Source organism: Hippopotamus amphibius, chromosome 4 (assembly GCF_030028045.1).
Source record: "Hippopotamus amphibius kiboko isolate mHipAmp2 chromosome 4, mHipAmp2.hap2, whole genome shotgun sequence".
NCBI classification, from domain to species: Eukaryota; Metazoa; Chordata; class Mammalia; order Artiodactyla; family Hippopotamidae; genus Hippopotamus; species Hippopotamus amphibius.
Window position 1 is genome coordinate 142,788,304 of NC_080189.1, and position 15,059 is coordinate 142,803,362.

Sequence of the window (15,059 nt, forward strand, 5' to 3'; positions counted from 1 at the left end):
TATTAATATTTATTTTATTTATTGGCTGCATTGGGTCTTTGTTGCTGCGTGTGGGCTTTTTCTCTAGTTGTGGCTAGCGGGGGCTACACTTTGTTGCGGTGTGTGGGCTTGGCCTTCTCATTGCCATAGCTTCTCTTGTTGCAGAGCACGGGCTCTAGGCGCACAGGCTTCAATAGTTGCAGCCCATGGGCTCAGTAGTTGTGGTGCACTGGCTTAGTTGCTCTGCAGCATATGGGATCTTCATGGACCAGGGCTTGAACCCGTGTCCCCTGCATTGGCAGGCGGATTCTTAACCACTGTGCCAGCAGGGAAGTCCCTCTACATACTTTTAGGTTAGCGTGGCTTCTTATGTGATATGGTATGTTTTAAATCATCACAGTTCTGTGTAGAGGCTTTATGTTGCACTTAAGAAAAACTGACCCCAATCTAAAAGATAGAAACTCTTTGAGTAGATGCTGTCAGAATTAATTTTGTGTCATAATTGAACCTAGGATTTTAATTTTTGTTTACTTTTGTAGCAAGGAAAATATAGATCAGGAGACTTATCTAATTCTAATCTTAATTCTACTATTATCTACCTATAGGGCTTCAAAAGTCATTTTAGCTCTGTTGCTTCATTTGCAAAAAACAAGGATTTTGTTATATATACGTGTAATACTTTGCTCTAAAGTTGCTCATCGTTTCTATAATGGTCCAGTGAAGAAGGTGGTCATAAGATGTTCTCTGGAAGCTTTTACATTTTTAAAGAAACAGTGATTTAAAGAAAAAGAAACAGTGATTGATTTACGTATAATCTCCCCCCCCAAACAAAACAAAACAAAACAAAACAAAACCACGGTATGGGAGGGGTCTTTCAGGGACTATTCTATTTTTATTCCTCTAACCTTTTGTAAATAAAGAGTAGCGCCTGTCATACTAATAAATAACTCCTCTTTGGAGTTAGCATTCCTGAAGCTTTAATAAAGTAGAAAGAAACAGGAAATGCCATATCTTCTAACCTGCTTAGATAGGCAAGGCTGTGGACTAAGAGTGACAAGTTAGAATACAGGCCTTTGATGTTAGATTTCCTTTCTGTTAGCACTAAGAGAAATCTCATTCCTTTCCCTTACTCTAATCCCATATTGCCATTTGATTCCTCATTGATCAGGTTCACTGAACAAGAGCTAGTATGATTTTTTAGACTTTAGCATTTATCTAGGTACTTTTTACACAGTTAAACTCTCTTCCATGGCTTCATTTTCAGTTTTTCCAGCTTAATTTCTTAATCAGAAATTGAGTCAATAAAGAATACTGGAATTATTTGAAAGCAATTTTTTGGCCTTTACTGAAGGGAAGTTCAAGTGTTAATTGATTCGTTGTTATGTCTCACTTTATTGCTGGGAAGGATTTAAGGACAGGACAGTACAAAGACTGACAGGAAAGTACAAAGACTGACAGGAATGTACAAAGACTTTCTCCTTTACAGCCAAACTTTGTGAATAAGTTGCTAACGTTCACTTTTTCACCTTCCATTCACTCCTTCACCGTGAATTTTTGGCTCTGCCCTACTCACCCGCTGCAGTTCCTCACAGCAGAGTCGCCAGAGTGTCCATCACTAGACACAATTTTTTTTTCTTTTCTTATTTTGCAGCGCTGTGCGACTTGTGGAATCTTAGTTGCCTGACCAGGGATTGAACACAGGCCCTGGGCCATGAGCTTGCAGAGTCCTTATCAGTGGACCAACCACCAGGGAATTCCCCCAGACAGAATTCTTTATATAACCTTGCTGTAGGGTGTGTGATTGCTCTTTTATGTACATTTTTTTCTGATTATAAGGGTAATGCATGCAATATATGTTCATTGTGAAAATTTTGGAAAAAGACATCTGTACCCTCTGTCCAGAAAACTTTTTCCTCATTGAATTTCTGTCACAACTGTCTTGTTCCTTTCCTCTTATTTCTTTTGGCCAGACTTGTATCAATCTGCCTACTGGATATCTCTATCTTGCATGCAGCATTTTTTAAAAACTGAATTTACCGCTTCCACTGCTCCAAATCTGCTCAGCTACCTTCGTCACCATCTCACTTAAAGGTATCACTCTTCATCCATTTGCTGTAGCCATGAAGACCTATCCTTTTTTAAAAAAATTAATCAGTTAATTAATTTATTGGCTGCGTTGGGTCTTCATTGCTACACAGGCTTTCTCTAGTTGCAGAGAACAGAAGCTTCTCTTCCTTGCCATGCAAGGGCTTCTCATTATGGTGGCTTCTCTTATTGTGGAGCACAGGCTTCTAGGCACTCGGGCTTCAGTAGTTGTGTGGCTCATGAGCTCTAGAGCTTAAGCTTAGTAGTTGTGGTGCACGGGATTAGTTGCTCTGCGGCATGTGGGCTCCTCCTGGACCAGGGCTCAAACCAGTGTTCCCTGCATTAGCAGGAGGATTCTTAACCACTACACCACCAAGGGAAGTCCCCGTGAGGACCCATCCTTGACTCCTCTCTGTCAACCTCCATTTTAATTAGTAGCTGAAATCCTGCCTGTTCTTCTAGTTTCATTTCTTTCTAATCCATTTACTTCTGTCTCTCCACCTTAGCTGGGACTCTGATTATTTCTCACCTACCTCAGTTTCCCAAAAGTGTCATCTACTTTTGAACTCTTAGGACTTTGTTTATCTTCCTTCAGGGCCTTTGTGACCTGCTTCTGTACGCTCAAGACTGAGCTTGGTGCTGGTGGTCCCCTCTCTTCCTTTCATACACACCTTCCTTCTCTGTCCTCTCCCTCCCCATGTGTCCCCTCATGGACTCCCAGCACTTGTACTATCCTCATACACACATCACATTCTATTGTAATTGCCTGTTTGATTTGCTGTCTCCTTAAGGGCAGTAACTATGTCTTATTCATACTTGCACCACTAATGTCCAGCCCGGAGTGTTTAGTAGATTTCGGATAATAAATGGATAGAAAGAAATGGGTGGCAGTTAGTACAAAAAAAGTGTGAAGCTGTTCCATTGGTTTTATGGCTCTGACTACCTTAAAATTTGTATCTTGGGTGATATGATTGATCCTTCATCTACTTGGTCCTGTGGTAATGATCTGTGAACAAGCTTCCAAAATGTGAATTATGGTAAGACAGGTATGAAGCTGATAGTTTGGCTGGGGTGGGCTCCATGACCTTGCATCTCATTCATAAAGAGGCTAGGCTTTCCTGTGGCTAACAACAGTGTAGCAGAGATAAAGATACGGCAGCTAAAACTATGGCAGTTGTGCTACGGATGAAGAAGAAGGGGGAGCAATTTTAGTGACTTGTTGATTGGATGTGAGGAGGAATTGAAGTGACTCAGCTTTCTGGCTTGGTTGACTTGGTGCTGTCGTTAGTCATTTTGATTTTTGAGATCCTTTTTGACATTCAGATGAGTATGTCTGTTTAGGCATGTCATAGGATATGAAGTTTGGAAGAGCACACCACTGGAGATTCATGAGTCTGTGGTCATTAAAACTATGAGGTCCTTTAGATATATAGCTTAAGAGTAATAATGGTCTAGAAGAAGAAAGAACTCTGAGGAATACATCAGTATTTAAAGGCTGGAGAAGCAGAGAAGAGAGCTGGGAAAGTAGTGTCAAACGGAGGAGTTGGAGTTGGAGAGGAAATTTGGCAATAAAATGGCCATTGAGTTCTTTTGTGTGTTTTAAAGAGAATAACAAGTAAGAAGGTGGGCCTGTCTTTACCCATCTGTTAGAGTAGATGCTTTAGTATGGACTCTCTGATTGGCTTTTTGTTGGGTAGTTCCGCCTCACCCGTCAGTAGCCCAGTCCCCCAGCCCAAATTTGTCAGAACCCACTGACACTCTTAGATCTGATCTAACACATGACCTTTAAATTCCCTTCCAAATTAAATCTAAGGTTAAAGACAGGTTGTTGGCCTAATCCCAGAAATTCTGATTCAGTGGGTCCAGGGATCTTAGTTTTTTCACAAGGACATTTCTGAGTGTCTAACACTCATGTGTAGGTAGGTGATATAACCCTGCATCTTATTTAATTGCAAGGAAGCAGGACTTTATTGTGGTGAACTTTTTAAAATACTCCTGTGCAAAGAGATTGGCAACCATGGAAACCTGGCTGGAGCTTTCTGCAGTGCCTGTCTGTATTTGAGGGGTGAGGTGGGGGCTGGGGGGGTGGGAAAGAGCCACCCTCTGATGTAATCTGTTGGAGATGGAAAGCTTTTATTTTATGGATGTTTGCAGTAGATGCCCCTGATGCCCTGCATGATATCCTTGTGGTCCACCACTGATTTCAACCCAGACTCAGATATTTGCAGTTTCTGAGTCTTGCCAGCACTTTTCTGTCTCAAGGCCTTCAAGCCCAGCAAAGAAGGGGAAGAGGTTAATACCCCAACCATCCTTCAACCAGTGGAGGACGTGAGCCTGTACCTAAAGGTTCTGCTTCCTTCAGGGGTCCCACAGAATCACCACCCACCCTCCAGCAGTCACCTTGGTTGCATCGAATGACCTTCTTGGCTTTTTTCCTTCGCTGTAAAACAGCTTTCTTTACTTCTGTTCCCTGGGATCATCACCTATTTTAATCTTGCTTAAAACTTTGTTAGCAATGTGTCAGTTGAGCTGGCTTTATAGGTTAATATACGCAAACAAAAGCCTTCTGTAATCCCATTAATTTCTTTCCAAATGTCACTGTCTGTCAATAATAGCACCTAAAATAATGTGTGGGGGACGAAGGCGAAGAGAACACATTGTGCAGTGCAGAATGGCACACACATTGCTGAGGTTTAAATTTATTCACAGACATTCTGTAATGAGATCATTACATGAGAATTAATTGGATTTTTCAACAACCACCGTCTTTTACATTTCATTTAGAGAGGGATTGAAGGGATATGAAAAACCAGAAAATTGTTGACACAGAGAGATGGCACTAGATGTGCCTCTTTTATTCACTTATTTTATTCATATACCTTTATCTTGTTCTTGAAGAATTCTGGGTGGCTCTTTTTGTAAGACTAAATTATAGAATATAATGGTTCTATATTCCATAAAATGTAAAGCTGTTAAAAATGATGCAATGCACAAAGTGGGGCAGATCTCAACAGATGTAGGATATAATTGCCAAAGATCAGAAACAAATCAGTCTAATCTATTTTGGGGGTATCTTTTAAAGGTACTTTGTGTGCCTTAAAAGTAAGATTTCTCTTTACCTAGCTAGAAGATATTCACATCCATATTTCTTCTTTTAGCTCAGATTGGGCTCCAGGAATTAAATTTGAAGTGAAAGGTAAATTTGTTCTGGATGATCACTTTCATTCTTGATGAATAAAGCTAATATCTTTCAGCAGTCTCCGTGGAGGCTGCCACAGTGCAGGCACTGGGGGAATGTTTTGGAGCGCATGAGGATGCGACGTGCTGGATTGCCCAGTGTGTGTCTTAGACTGCGTCCCCAGGAACGGGAGTGGGTGAGAGCCCATGTGCTTAGACCTGTGGAAGCTCTTGCTTCACTCCCACCAGGCTGTGACTGCAGGTGTTTATTTTGGTCTGTAGTTTACTTTGTCAGAGACCAGGCATCCCTACAAGACACCTTTTCCTCAGTCCAGGGTGTTCTGTGTAGCCCTGGGATATTTTGACGATACAGATTGACAAAATCATTAAATAATGTAGTATTCCAACCCCTCAGTTAACATTTCAACTCAGATCCACAGAGGAAGTGACTTTTCCAAGCTGAAATCACCCTGTCTAGCTAAATAGTGATATGACAAGGACTGGAATGCATAGTTCTGCATGTAATCATCTTTCTGATTTCTAAAATGGCTCCCATCTCCACCCCCGGCCAGGGAACAAAACAGCACCGTTTTTCTGAACTAGTGAATTAATAAAGATTGTGGGCTCTGTATTTAATATATTTGCAGAAAATTTGACAGTTAGGAGTTTATATAAATAGATTGTTTAGAAAATCAAAACCAATAAATGGGCAAAGTGACATAAGCAGACAAGTGAAAATTATAGATATCTAAAATACTCAACAGTATGGGAATAGCCTAGAAAGTAATATGACAATTTTGATAGACTGTTTTGCAATCAATAAAATGCTAGTTGTGATGGCTTAGAAATAGTGTTAATATACTAGAGATGCTGGATGGGTTCCTTTTATACTTTCGTTTCTTCTATACTCTGCCTTGTACTGACCCTTGAGTGTTTTTAGTAAGTTCAAATTTCTTTATATTTAAAGCACTAATTTTATGTAGAGAATGTTAACTAATGTGTCTGAAATTCACGTAGTCTAGTCACTCAGTCTGAAGTTCACCCATTTATTTTCTGGTCTGCATACCATGGAAAGTAGTTATTTTCGTTTTTGTTATTCTTGATGTGTATATTAAAAACTAGCTGAAATGAGAGTTGGTAAAGATTTCGTGAACTGATAGAAAATGTTTCTTTTACTTGCTAGAACCATCCGACTTTAAGAAAAAAGAAAAAGAAATCAGTATCTTAATCAAATGTGTATTTCTTTCTTGTAGAGCCTCTGTTATGCATCTAAAGCCATACTGGAAACTCCAGAAGAAAGTGCAACCTCTGGAAATCAGCAAGGAAACTCTGAGAACTCCTATGAGCCACCAACAGGCTGTAAATGATGAAAAATGCAAAGCTAGCTATATGAAACTAAGTGTCTTTCCTTCAGCCTCTCTTGGTAAAGCATCATCTCAAAAGCCTCTTGGAATCCTTTCTCCAAATGTTCTGTGCAGCATGAGTGGGAAGAGTCCTGAAGAGAGCACCTTGAATGTTAAAACCAAGAAGCATGCACCGTCTGCAACAATCCACCAGGGTGAAGAAGGGGAAGGGCCGCTTGATATCTGGGCTGTTGTGAAACCAGGAAACACCAAGGAAAAGATTGCATTCTTTGCAGCCCACCAGTGTAGTAATAGAATAGGATCTATGAAAATAAAAAGCTCCTGGGATATTGATGGGAGAGCTACTAAAAGAAGGAAGAAATCAGGGGATCTTAAAAAAGCCAAGATACAGTTAGAAAGGATGAAGGAAGTCAACAGTAGATGCTACCAGCCTGAGCCTTTTGCGTGTGGCATTGAGCACTGTTCTGTGCATTACGTGAGTGACAGTGGGGATGGTGTCTATGCCGGGAGGCCTCTGTCGGTCATACAGATGGTTGCCTTGCTCGAGCAAAGAGCCAGTGCTCTGCTAGCCAGTTGTGCAAAAAACTGCACTAACTCACCTGCCATGGTGCGGTTTTCTGGGCAATCCAGAGGTGTGCCCCCAGCCTCTGAGCCCTTGTCTGCCCCAGGAGCATGTGAAGAACCCATGGAAAGGAGAAATCCTGAGGTCGGTGAACCACAGAGTGAGCCAGTCCGTGTCCTTGACATGGTAGCCAGGCTGGAGTCTGAGTGCTTGAAACGGCAGAGCCAGCGTGAGCCTGGGAGCCTCTCGAGGAATAACAGCTTCCGTCGCAATGTGGGCCGTGTATTGCTTGTGAATGGCACTCAGGCTGAGGAAAGCAAAACAAACAAAGGCGCCTTGGAGGTACCTGACACTCAGGTGAAAACTGGGGGGTCTGTATCTGTGGACTGTGGCCCCTTAAGAGCTGACCGTTGTTCTTCTAAGGGGGACCAGGCCTGGGCTGGCGCTCCTCAGGGCTGTCCCTCACTGTCGGCAGGCGCAAGTTTGCACACGGACTGTGCACAGCTAGAGCCAGGTCAGCAGACTGCCAGGAAAAACAGCAATAGACATGATGTGGAAATGACAGAGGAACTCGTTGGGTCACCTTTCCCTCCTCGCACCCGTCCCCAAGCCATGGAATTGCCCACAGATGCTGTTGATGGCATGAGTGACGCGCTTGTGCCGCTTGCCAGCCAGTGTCCTGGTCAGAGAAGAAAAGAGTCTTTGTGCATTAGTATCACTGTGCCCAAGGCAGAGAAAGACCAGCCTTCCAGTTCAGAGTCCTGCGGAGACCCACTTCCTGGGATGTTGTTTTTTTTGCCGTCTGGTCAGCACCAGTTGGGCTGTTCCCAGGTGAATGGAAGCACAACAGAAGACTCTACCGAGGCCAGTCAGCTTGAAGGTGCCGCTGAGGGTGACAGTGCATCTGAGGAAAGAAGTGTCTCAGCTGATTCATTTGTCACTTTGGCCTCGCCTGTGGAAAGTACATTACCAGCACTTGAGGCATCCATTTGGAAGAAGCAGGTGTCACATGACTTTCTGGAGACCAGGTTTAAAATCCAGCAGCTTCTGGAACCTCAGCAGTACATGGCTTTCCTTCCCCACCACATTATGGTGAAAATCTTCAGGTTACTTCCCACTAAGAGTTTAGTGGCTCTTAAATGTACCTGCTGCTATTTCAAGTTTATCATTGAATATTACAATATCCGGCCAGCAGATTCTCGCTGGGTTCGGGATCCACGCTATAGAGAGGATCCGTGCAAGCAGTGCAAGAAAAAATATGTGAAAGGGGACGTATCCCTGTGCCGGTGGCACCCCAAGCCCTATTGCCAGGCATTGCCCTATGGGCCAGGATACTGGATGTGCTGCCACAGGTCTCAGAAGGGCTTCCCTGGCTGTAAGCTGGGGCTTCATGACAATCACTGGGTCCCTGCTTGCCATAGCTTTAATCGGGCGATCCATAAGAAAGCAAAAGGGACTGAAATGGAAGAGGAATACTAAAGTCTGTGTGCATGGCAACGGACTGATTTTTAAAACTGCAAAACACCACCTAGATAGACCGTTCCAGTGAGTATTGCCTCTCAGAGTCATCCCTCCAGGAGAATCTCTGCTACTCTATCAGCACCGCCATTGCTCAGGCATCTTAAGTCTCTGAAATTACAAGCTGTATAAGAAAATCGATCTCATCATTTTATAGTGGTGCCTCACGTTTGATCCAGGTGTATCCCACGGTTTGATTCACTTGGTTGTGAATAACTATGCCGGTTTTCCCATTTCTAATTCTTCTTCAAAGGACGAAGACTTGCCACCATCAAGAATGTGCAGCAGAGTTTATCACAAACTATGCAGGCAATCCCCAAAAAGGGGTTCGGGGACTGCTTTGAGCACTGGCACCGTATTTGAAATAGTGACTAGTGTCCTATGAAAATAGCAATACTCTTGGATGAAAAGTATGCTTACAAAGAAAAGTCAGGCACCTTACCTTAGACCTTGTATGCTTGATCTGTAAGATTGATGTTTGTGGTTGAAGATGGATTTCATGCCCTGTGGTGTTTACAGTGTATATAATGGTTGTGTTTTCATAGGGCTATTGAAGTGCACATTAAACCCCAGCGCCTTTACTTTAGATGAGTGCTTTTGGCCCCTCTGTAAATAACACTATTAAAATCCAGTTGTACATAGTGGACAGCTGACTGAACGTAATCACCACAATGCAGCTAGGGTAGTGTTGCAGCTACAATTGTGTGGGGTTTTTTGTTTTTGTTTTGGTCTCGTCTCAAGTTTGTATAAAATATGAATGTTTCCCAAATAAACTATGAATGTTTTCTGTATAATATATGAATGTTTCTGAGAAGAAACTCTAAATAGTGAAGAGGTTAACCTGTTGAAAGGATACCAAATAATGGTTTAACTGGACAACCTTAAAAATTAGTATAGAGAACAATCCTTTGTTATATTTTAGTGATTCGTCAAGAATGAGAGAATATTACATAGTCAGATTATAACATTCTTGTCTATTTTATTCTGTCTGGTTACAAATTTTTTTTTAACTTCAATAAAAACGCATCTTAAACGGAACCTGAGTTTTGCAGATTTGTTTTCTTTTTTGAGGTAATGTTGAAGACGGATATTGTGAACTGAGTCCTGAGGATTAAAGTAATTTGAGTTGTTGGAGGGGGAGAGGGAATTCTTTTCTACCACTGGAAAGAGATCATCTTCACTTCACATTATGAGCTTACATTTTTGCAACCCTCTAACACTTACTTTGAGTTTGTCTGCCCAACACCCTCTGTATTTCCTGTTGGATGAGGTGTTATTATCTATGCATAATGAGTTAATTGTTCAGAAGTCATCGAGGATATATTCAGACCTGTGGTCATGTAATGCTTGGCAGGGCTGGAAGGTATCTGGCTCCAGAAAGCTGCTGTGGAGGACCTAAAGGCTAGCTTGGCTTGAAATTGAGTACCCACCAAAAAAGCCTTGCAGCCGCATTAGCTCTGGGCTGTGGAGAAGCAGTGCTGAGTGTTCCAGGGGTGGGGCTGATGTGAAACTGATGACTGTAGGCTGTGGTGGTCCCACAGGAGAAAGATGTAAAGGTGGAGTAGGCTTTGGCCAGGACTGCCAAGCAGAGTGGGGCAGGGCTAGAGTCAGGGGGACCCAGGTTCGCCTGTGGCTGAGCTGGTGTGTGGCCCCAGAGTGGCTTCTTTCTGCCCTTATCTTTAGGCAGTGCTACTCCTGCCTGAAAAGACGAGGATGAAAGACTGAAAAGGTCTCTGGATGCTGCAGGCACATCCTGATGGTACCTCTGCCATGCTCGGCTGGCGCCCGTCTGTGACACAGGACCAGGAGAGGCTGCGGAGGCTGACTTTCCCTTCAGGGTGTCGGTGTCCTTATGACTCACCCCAGCCAAGGCACGTCAGGATGCTTTCCATCCCCTGGGCTCAAGTTTCCAGTGCTTTTCATCCTCCCTGCAGTTTGGTCTAAACTGGCAATCTCTGTGTACCTTCCTAAATAGGTTTGTTGTGACTCCTAATTTAGGATTAAAGGAGATGTGCACGTGCAGGACTCAGTACAGCTTGGTGTGTGGAAAGTGCCTGGTGAATGTTAGCTTTCACTGTTATTGGCTCTTGGTTCTAGATATGCCCATGGTGGTTTTCCCAAGTCAGCCACTCTAGATCTGGTTTTCATGTGAGACACAAAGCTGTGAGCCTGTGAGGGCCTGAAATGACCAAGAGTAGAAGACAGGAAGAATGCCCCCAACCCCATCTTGGCATGCAATTCTCGGGGTTCTCATAAATCATTGATGACCCCTTTTGAACCATGATGCAAGACCCACTTCGCAGGCGTGTCTGTGTCAATGATAAGAGGACTTTGGCAGGTAGTGTCAGAGGGCTCCCCTTCCCTGGTCTTCATTTCTAGACAAGTGTAGCTTTTCCCTTTGGGAAAAAGATGCTGTGCTTCAGAGCCCCCTAGTGCCAAGCTGGGGAAGCCAGCTCACTTTTTACATCTGCACCTGTGCAGTGCTACCTGCCTTCCTGTATGGCTGTGGAATCCTAGACGCCTAAGAAGGGAAATGACAATGTGGGCACGAAGACCCTACCCCCATGGGGACCCCAGTAAAACCCCTTCAGCTTTTGCTCAGCGCCTGATACACTTGGCTTAGATTCTCTCTTCCACCCCTCACTTTACCATTTGAAAGAAAATGCAGAACCAGAGAAAAATCTGGAAGAGTCAGCGGCTCCCCCCATCCCACCCCCCAATCTCTGGGGCAGTTTGGCTTTGTTCCCTGCTCCATGGATGAGACCAGATACAAGGCAGGGATGAACTGGAAAGGGAGAAGGGTCAAGATTAAAACTTTTTCTTCAGGCCTTGTCAAGATGACTGGCATTAACATGGCCATGAAAAAGGACCGTTCACAACGGAGCATGTTCCCTGCCCTAGCACACCAACAGCTCTGTGCACAGGAGGTGTCTGCTTTGTGGCCTCCACCTGGTCCTGCTCACCTTGTTTGGCTGGTGCCTCTTGGTACTTTTCTACCGCCACTGCCCAACTCCACTCGGGGCTCATGGAGGGTAGCTTGGTCATGCCATCTCTCAGTGCCTCAGACCCAGCACACACGCTCCATAAAATGTTTATATTCTGCTCTAGTCGTCATCTTGACATGAGGGGTGCTGGCAGGTTCTGATAGCACTGGGCTCTACCATAACTCCTCCTAGTATGAGAAGCCTGAAGGGGGATCAGGGGATCTGGGAAGATCTTTTCCTCTGGCCACCGCAGGTCCCATGGGAGCTTTCTTGGTTAGGGTCACTTCCACAACAGCCCTAGGAGTTTTGCATTTGATTTGATCTGGGCTTTGTCGTGGCTTCCCTGGCAGCAGGTTGCTTTGTGCTTTCTGACTGCAGAAGGCCATGAGCTAATGATTAAGCTTGACCTAGGAGTTCCCTTCCTAGACTCTGTCCAACCACCCTTCGAACTTGGACTTGACAGGGCCTCCCTGCCAACCTTTATGGACTGGCCTCAGACGCTATTTTTATTATGTGGGTCTTCCCAGGCACTTTTCCACAGCTTTAATAGCCTCCATACGTCTTTACTCCGCAGACTGGCTATTCCTCCTCTCCTGCATCCCAAAGTCTACCTCAAAAACAGAATAAAGCCAGTCGTCTGTGCCAAAACTCTGCTGTACACTGTAGACTGCACCAATAACCAGAGCTGATGGTATCTAGCTCTTACCGTCAGGTACCACGCTGCATTTACGTAAAGGCATTCTCTGCAGAGCGACTGGCACTCAGGGAATCTGACAGTTTCTATCCTGGGTTTTCCTTTGGGTTCAAACAAGCCAATGTTGCAGTCTCCATGACTGGTGAAAGTATCTCTGTGGGAAATGTGCCATCCCTTCTATTGACATGCACCTAAGTGTGTGGCCATAGCTGGTATTTGCATAACCTCTTGGGAAGAGGTGCTTATAAACCCTTTGGGGACTTCCAGTGTACTTACATCTAACTGCTTTAAGCAAAACCCATAGTTAGGCAGCAGCCCCATTCTAGGTGATTTGACCTGGGTGTTATTTTAGAGGAGTGGGGACCACTGAAGTTGATAGTTGGAGTGGGAGCAGAGAGATGGCCATCTCTCACACCACAACCCTGGTAAGACGTGGTGTCCTTGTGTTTAAAAAGCAAAAATGAAACCTTTATCTCTCAAAGGCCTCCCATCCCCTCCTCAGTTCTCAGAGAACTGGCCTCAGGACAAATTAATTTTCAGATCTGTTGTCTCAAATTCTTGGATTAAGATTCTTTTGGGGCTATAAAAGTTTAAAATTAGAATGCTTCACTTAAATGTCTTGCCTTTCTCTTTGGAATGATAAAACCCAGCAGGGATTAGGTTCTAAAGTTAGCATTTAGGGGAAAATGGCACACAGCTGAAATTACTCTTGGAAGTCCTGTGTGTCGGTAGAGAATGATATATGCCAGGTATAGTGGTGGGAAATGCGTTAAGTCCTGTAAGAGGTCTTGTTCTTGCTGAGTGATGAGCAGTGTAGACACCAAGGCTTGGGGAATAGCGGGCTGCACCTCCTAGTTCACTGGGGCAGAATCACTTGTGCTATTTAATTTCCCTCCTTTATGTCACCCCCCCTCCCCCCGCCCCCCATCAGACTCAAATAATTGCTTTACCAACTGGTATTTTCAGATATCTATTCGGTATGAAGGGGTTGATGATACAGATTCAAAGTCAGTTTCAAAATCAACTAGTTGCCAGTCAGTAAAATGCAGAGCAAAGTTGTATTTAATTGTGTTAGTCCCCTATCCACGAGGATGGGAAGTGGCCTGTTTGTGTAACTGAGTGTTTGCAGTCCAGTGGGAGGACAGGGATGGAACCAGGCCTGAGCCCGCCCAGCTTCTGTATTCTGGAACTGAGCTGTTGGCCTTCTTTGCTCTTCCTCACCAAGCCTCCGGTATGGGCAGCCAAACATGATTCTGCTGCAGGGTGCGTGGCCTGCCACAAACAATTCTCCTTCCACCCCAGCCCTGATTCATTCTTCTGCTAAGCAGAGATGGTGCTTTGGCTGCCCTAGCATCTAAGCTGGGACCTCTCACATGATCTTTTCCTTTTCAAAGCCAATAGTCTCACTTTCAGGCTTCCAGTGTGTGCTCTGCATTGCATACCTTCTCAACAGGAAACTGCTGACACACCCAGAAGGAGTGAATTCAAGGAGGGTTTATTATAAGTGTGTAGGCAAGCCTTACCCAATTTTTATTAAAATTAATTATTTTATTGGCTGTGTTGGGTATTTTTTTGCTGTGCGCGGGCTTTCTTTTAGTTGCGGTGAGTGGGGGCTCCTCTTAGTTGTGGTGCGCGGGCTCCTCATTGCCGTGGCTTCGCTTGTTGCGGAGCATGGGCTCTAGGCACATGGGCTTCAGTAGTTGCAGCACATGGGCTCAATAGTTGTGGCGCACGGGCTTAGTTGCTCTGCGGCATGTGGGATCTTCCTGGAGCAGGGATCAAACCCATGTCCCCTGCATCGGCAGGCGGATTCTTAACCACTTAACCTAGGAAGCCCAAGCCTTCCCCAATTTTTGTGGCCCAGGACAAGAATACAAATAAACTCTCCTGCAGCCCCTACCCCCTCTTAATATTTTTCATGCTGATTGGATGAAATAATGTTTTTGGATATCAAGTTAAATTATAAATATACATTTTATCTGTTTCTTTTTACCTTTTCAATGAGACTACCAGAAAGTTTAAAATCAGATGTGTGGGCTACATTAAATATTACATTGGACAGCACTCCTATGTCAGTGGTTTTATTTTTTTAAAAGACATGGCAGCAGAGGTTCTCCAGAAAAGTGACATTTATTAAAAATATTTTATTGGCTGCGTCAGGTCTTAGTTGCAGCATGCGGGCTTAGTTGCCCTGAGGCACGTGGGGTCTTAGTTCCCTAGCCAGGGATCAAACAGGTGTCCCCTGGAGTGCACGACGGATTCCTAGCCGCAGGGAAGTCTGGTCAGTGCTGTTAAGATGTGAATGTACACGTGTGTTACTGAACTGCTTCTGATTCAGTGGGTAAAAGATGGCACCGAAGATCCTTCATTTCTAACAAGCTCCCAGGTAATGCTGGTGCTACAGATCCTGGGGTCACACCATGAGGAGTAGCAACTGCAGAGAAATTAGGTGCTGAAGGTCTTCGGCGTGGTGTATCAGACCTCTGTGGGAGCGCTCCAGCTCTTACCAGGCTTTTTCTCAGAGGCCATCAAAGCAGCAGAACTCCCAACCTAAGCCAGTACCAATGGCCCTGAGCCAGAACACAGGCGCACCACCTTGTGGGTGGGTGCTATACGTGCTCCTTCCTACTCTGAAGGCAACTGGTACACTGCTGACACATAAAATATGCCCCATGTCTATCCCTCATTAATCAACT

At 44.3% G+C, this 15,059-nt stretch overlaps 1 protein-coding gene across 5 annotated transcripts in view; it reads left to right on the top strand.

Moving 5' to 3' along the window:
- Nucleotides 1-9,717, top strand: part of FBXO34 (F-box protein 34) — a 78,256-nt gene extending 68,539 nt beyond the window's left edge. For all 5 annotated transcript variants that reach the window (XM_057733368.1, XM_057733367.1, XM_057733371.1 and 2 more), the window contains one exon: nucleotides 6,495-9,717. In XM_057733368.1, the coding sequence (XP_057589351.1) occupies nucleotides 6,505-8,646 (2,142 nt within the window). In that variant the 5' untranslated portion in view covers nucleotides 6,495-6,504 and the 3' untranslated portion in view covers nucleotides 8,647-9,717. The remainder of the gene's footprint in view (nucleotides 1-6,494) is intronic.
- The last annotated feature ends 5,342 nt before the right edge of the window (nucleotides 9,718-15,059 follow it).